A 6,151-nucleotide genomic window follows, 5' to 3' on the forward strand; every position below is an offset into this window, starting at 1 on the left:
TTAGACCGAGTAGTGGCAGAATATGGTGTAGAGAGAAACAGGTACACCAGTTTTCATATGGTGGATATCTAAAAGGGTGAGATAAGCTGGCTGTAATTTAGCTGTCTTCCTCTTGTTACCACATTGAATATAAGCAACGAATGATCAGATAGGGAAAGTGTGGGTCAAACGGTTAATTCTTGAGCCCAGGTCAATGAAATGCTACTCAATTATCTGGAACTGTCTTTGTTACAAAGAATATTGGTAACATTTTCAGTTCATGGGATTTTGCCTAAAATTCTACATCAAATTGAGACATAGTTTTTCTTATTAAAAGTTATACAATTTTCCATGAGTTTCTATGAAACCTGTAATACCTAGAGTCAATCGGAACCTCCAACTGCCCCATTGAGATCGTCTTCACTCAGTGTCTCATACAATTTCTCAAACTTAACATTTTAAAACTCAACTCCAACCTTACCCACAAACCTGCTTTTTCTCTGGTCTTTCCCATCAAGTCACAAAGCTCAGAGCTGCTTTAACTTTTTTTTCCAAAAAATTTTTAATTGAGGTATAGTTTTTACAATATTATATGTTTCAGGTGTACAACGTAGTGATTCACAATTTTTAAAGGTTATACTCCATTTATAACTATTATAAAATATTGGCTATATTCCCTGTGCTGTGCGATATATCCTTGTAGCTTATTTATTTTATAATACATAGTAGTTTGTACCTCTTTATCCCCTACCCCTACCTTACCCCTCCCCCTTCCCTCTCCCCACTGGTAACAACTAGTTTTTCCTCTATGTCGGTGAGTCTGTTTCTTTTTTGCTATAATCACTAGTTTGTTTTATTTTTTAGACTCAACATATAAGTGATATCATACAGTATTTGTCTTTCTCTGTCTTATTTCATTAAGCATAATACCCTGCAAGTCCAATGGAAAAAACGTCATTCTTTTTTTTATGGCTGAGTAATATTCCATTGTGTATACATACCACATCTTCTTTATCCATTCATCTGTTGATATGGACACTTAAGTTGCTGCCATATCTTGGCTGTTGTAAATAATGCTGCAGTGAACATTGGGGTGCATAAATCTTTTTGAATTAATGTTTTCCTTTTCTTCAGATATATACCCAGGAGTGGAATTGCTGGGTGATATGGCAGTTCTATTTTTAGTTTTCTGAGGAATCTTCATACTGTTCTGCACAGTGGTTGCACTAATTTACATTCCCATGACAGTGCATGAGGGCTCCCTTTTCTCCACACCCTCGACCACATTTGTTATTTGTGGTCTTTTAGATGATAGCCATTCTGACAGGTGTGAGGTGATCTCTCATTGTGGTTTCCATTTGCCTTTCCCTGATGATTAGCGACGTTGGACATCTTTTCATGTGTCTGTTGGCCATCTGTATGTCTTCTTTGGAAAAAGTTTTATTCAGGTCTTCTGACCTCTTTTTAATTGGGTGGTTTGTTTTTTGATGATGAGTTGTACTAGAGCTGCTTTAATTCTTTTTTTTTTTTTTTGTGGTACGCGGGCCTCTCACTGCTGTGGCCCCTCCTTTTGCGGACCACCGGCTCCGGACGCGCAGGCTCAGCGGCCATGGCCCACGGGCCCAGACGCTCCGCGGCACGTGGGATCTTCCCGGACCGGGGCACGAAACCGCGTCCGCTGCATCGGCAGCCGGACTCTCAACCACTGTGCCACCACGGAGGCCCTCGAGAGCTGCTTTAATACTTAATTCCCCCTAACCCTCTACACCAATTACACAATTGAGTATGATCAATCCTCCTCCAGCATATATCTCCAGTCTGTCCTATCCTGTATTTATGACAGTGGCTCTGGTTCAGGCTGCCTCCATCTCTTACCTGAATTCCCCCAGTGCACTCCTAACCCTTGTCCCTGCTTCTCTTCTTGCTGCCCTCTCTCTGAGCCATTCCCCACGCAGTCAACGCAGAGATTTTCTTAAAGGAAATAGGTCATTTTGCTCCCTTGCTCAGAACCCATCCGTGATTTCCTTTTGTACTTAAGGTAAAATTCAAAATCGTTTTTTTTGGTTACAGAGTCTGGTACATGCTGATCCCGTTCACATCTGCCAGCTCCACTCTTCCCTGGTGCTGTTTCCTGTCTCAGAGGCTCCTATCCCAACCCTTTACTTGGCCAATTCTATTCATTCTTCACATTTCAGCCTAAAATGCCATTTTCCAAGGAGGTATTTGCTGAGCCTCCCCCTTCAGATGTGTTGCTTCTTCTCGGCATGGTCAAGGAAGGCCTCCCTTTGCAGGTGACTGGCCTCAGGGCTGACCCGAAATGACAGCAGGAGTGACCGCTTCAGGATCTACAGAAGGAGCAGTGCCCGCAAGGCCTGAGGCTGAGATGACCGGGAACTGCAATCAAGCTGCCTTCAAGCCACACGAGGCTCAACTTGCTAAAGCCCTTGGACAAGAGAGTCTCTACACAGAGTCAAATAATTCAGAGATTTTTCTTCAGCTGAGGCCTGCTTTGCAAGAAGCAGATCTCCACTCAAAGTCATCAACTCTCGTTTAGATTCCTAAACAGGTTTCAAAAGTATTTGTAATGCCATTGGCCCAGCTCAGCAGTGGGTTCGTGAGGGCTCAGTGACTCTGATATACAAGGTACCCCAAACCTGGTTTCCTCTTGGGCAAGAAGCATCATAGCATACAAAAAGCATTGATTTCAACACCAGTGAAACTTGGGCCCAAATCTCAGCTTTGTTACATATCGGCTGTCAAACTTGGGTACCGTATTTCTTTGCTCTGAGCGAGTCTCTAACCTGGTGGGCGGTAGTTGGGATTAAAGGATGTGCTGATGATCTGGCACTAAGCACAAAGCAGTTGCCTACAGATCATTCTGATCATTGTCTGCCTGTGATATTTACCCTCTGCCTAAAATTATCCAAGGGATTTCTCTCCAATTTTAAGACTGCTTCACATCAACTTAGCAACTATGTACAATAGTATTACACATGCAAGCTTTTGAAAAGAAAACAACTGATGAACACATTGGCCAGAATTCCTTAATGGCTTCTCTCCTGAAAGAAGGAAGAGAAAAATGATTCTGTGAGGTAAAGATAAATGTTATAGAGAATATAGTTTCCTCTAGTTTTTATTTTATCTTTTTATTCTCTCTGAAGACAGTCTCAAGGAATGTGGAAGACTTCAAAAGCAGAATAGAAGCGCTCAACTTTGGCACATGGAGACCTTTATGGCTTTTCTGTTTACACAGTGATTTTTTTTTTTTTTTAAGCCCTAGATAACAAAGTATCAAGAGTGGAATTGGGAGGCAGCCTTCCAGATCGAAATGCTTAAGTAAAACCTTAGGTCAGAGTGATTCCACACAAATAAATGTTAGTTTGACACTCGAGGGAGCATGTTCTGATTTGGTTCTGATTTGGTTTCTGTCCTCAATGTTTTACATTTTAATCCTGCCACAGACTTTGGATTAAAAAGTTGTTACCTTCATCCTCATGCTCAAATGTTGAGGCTCAAACAGAGCAAATCCAGTAGATTTATGTAGCTTTTCCCTGGCCTGGATGGAGTAGTGGTACATTTTTTATTTACATAGAGACTTTGTTAACAGCACCAAATACAATCGTTTGCTTTTGTTTGTTTTCTCCTTCTCTTTTTTCTAGGATTATGACAGTTTCTTTGAATCCAAGGAAAGCAACACAGTCTTTTCATTCTTAGGCCTCAAATCACAGTTGGCATCAAAGGTAGGTCAATCTTTTCTTGTTTTAAGATGTATCTTTCTTGAGTTGTTCTTAGGGATTGAGGTTGAAGGAGTGCGTATCTAGTCTCCTAAATTTTCAGCTTTTGCGTTCTCAGATGCACAGTTAGGACTGCTCAGCGTAAATAAAGACACACAAGGAAGCCATTTTTTTTTTTCTTTCCCATTTTCAATTGTTGCTGTATATTAGAGTTTATCTTTACTTAAAACTCAGTTTATTTATAATTTATATCTCCTTCTTCCAAGAAAAATTTAAGGTAGCAAAAACTAGTAGGTGCTTTTTATTTTAAAGTGCAAGTTCACATTACTTTACATTTTTTGAAATAGAATCAAAGCCATGTTTTTAAGGTCGTCTGCAACTTAAGTCTTTTACACTGGAAGGGACATGGTTTGCAATAGCCAATGGTCAACCTTGAAAAAAAGGGCAATTCCTAAACTAATCAGAGTGTTTTTGAAGCCACTTGATTATGTCATATGTCTTTTAGCAAATGTAAAAGGCTCAAACTTTTCTAATATTTAGAGCTATAGATGATATATATTATGGTAACTTTGTGAAGCACATGGATTCACTTACAAAATAAAAAATAACATTTCTTTATTAAATAAGGCAGTATTTTGATTGTTATTTCCACTTCAGAAATACTATTTTTTTCTGATTATGAAAGTAGCCTAGGCTCATTTAGAAAAATTGGGAAAATGCAAAAAAGTACAAAGTAGAAAATAAAAAGTCACCAGAGAAAACCACATAAACATCTTTGGTGTATTTCCTTGCAACCTTTATATTCATAGCAATTGAGGTTTTGACTGTATTTCAAATTGAAACTGAATTCTAAAGCTTCTGTTTGTAACACTGAATTGAAATGAAAGTACATTGCTGGGAACTTTGATATCTGTAAGGAATAGGTCTTTTGAGGCTACCCAGGATTTGTGCCGTTTCTGGAACACTTGTGGGAGGAAGACAGAGACTATCAATAATAAAAATTATACAACAGCACCTGTAGTTCCTCGCGGATGTGAAATCATGCTTTGTTATACATCAGTAAGTCCACAGATGCTTGTGGGTGGTTTCTGTGCACATGTTTTAAACAGAGACAAAACCCACACAGAAAACCCTTAAAGGCTCTTAAAAACTCTCTTTATAAAGATGGAACATTGGAATACTTAGGAAAATGAAAGTATTTTTGTAACATGTTTCATGCAAAGACATGTAAACCATCCAGATTTGTCTTCAGAGAACTGGAAAAAACTGGGATAGGAGCAGTCTAACAGATGCATAAATCCAGCGGACATCAGCGTCTGTGCAAAAACCTTTGAAAAATACTGCGTGCTTGCCATCTTTGTTCTCATTTTCCCTGAAGATGTAGGTTCCTTTGAGAGGCTTCGGGCTGACTTTTTTACTCTTTGAAAATATTTATTCTCTTAGAAATTTCTCAGGAAACCTATGACCTGTAACGGTCATGGGATTGGAGCTGGTCTTGATGCCATTGAGGTTTGCTTGATTGCAGGAGACCATTCCATGGTCAGCGAGGGCGCTAGGCACCTGCACCCATTCAGCCCCCCGCTTTCAGGCGCCTGAGTCAGTCAGACATGAGCAGGGGCCCACGGAACCAGAGTGGAAGGCCACGGTGCCAGTGTGTGTGCCATCCCTCTCGTGAGCCCTTCAGGGCCTTAAGGTTTAATAGCAACTCATGCTTCACTTCCATAGGAAAGAAGTGCAAATATCTTTAAGAGCGAGTCAGCATTTTCCCGCTTTCTAGTTATTCATTTTGTACCTTGGTAGTAATTCGTTATACAGTCTACCCTCTAAGGCCTAGACGGAGCATTCACGGCTGTAATGTACCAAAAGATGGAGCCCCCTTTCCTGTCTCCTTTCCTACCCTCTCTGCAGCACACACACACACACACACACACACACACACACACACACACACACACACACACACACACACACACACACACACACGACCTGTAACGGTCATGGGATTGGAGCTGGTCTTGATGCCATTGAGGTTTGCTTGATTGCAGGAGACCATTCCATGGTCAGCGAGGGCGCTAGGCACCTGCACCCATTCAGCCCCCCGCTTTCAGGCGCCTGAGTCAGTCAGACATGAGCAGGGGCCCACGGAACCAGAGTGGAAGGCCACGGTGCCAGTGTGTGTGCCATCCCTCTCGTGAGCCCTTCAGGGCCTTAAGGTTTAATAGCAACTCATGCTTCACTTCCATAGGAAAGAAGTGCAAATATCTTTAAGAGCGAGTCAGCATTTTCCCGCTTTCTAGTTATTCATTTTGTACCTTGGTAGTAATTCGTTATACAGTCTACCCTCTAAGGCCTAGACGGAGCATTCACGGCTGTAATGTACCAAAAGATGGAGCCCCCTTTCCTGTCTCCTTTCCTACCCTCTCTGCAGCGCGCACACA

The 6,151-nt window shown here is 41.2% G+C and overlaps 1 protein-coding gene across 1 annotated transcript in view; it reads left to right on the forward strand.

Annotated features, from left to right (window-relative positions):
• The window catches only part of SH3BGRL2 (SH3 domain binding glutamate rich protein like 2), a gene marked incomplete at its 5' end in the record, with an annotated part of 19,277 nt that extends 13,968 nt beyond the window's left edge, over positions 1-5,309 (forward strand). The window contains 2 exons of the mRNA XM_007456625.1: positions 3,639-3,719; positions 5,157-5,309. Coding sequence (XP_007456687.1) covers positions 3,639-3,719; positions 5,157-5,309 — 234 coding nt within the window. The remainder of the gene's footprint in view (positions 1-3,638; positions 3,720-5,156) is intronic.
• Between the last annotated feature and the right edge of the window lie 842 nt (positions 5,310-6,151).

Source organism: Lipotes vexillifer, unplaced genomic scaffold, assembly GCF_000442215.2.
Source record: "Lipotes vexillifer unplaced genomic scaffold, Lipotes_vexillifer_v1.1 scaffold1077, whole genome shotgun sequence".
NCBI classification, from domain to species: domain Eukaryota; kingdom Metazoa; phylum Chordata; class Mammalia; order Artiodactyla; family Lipotidae; genus Lipotes; species Lipotes vexillifer.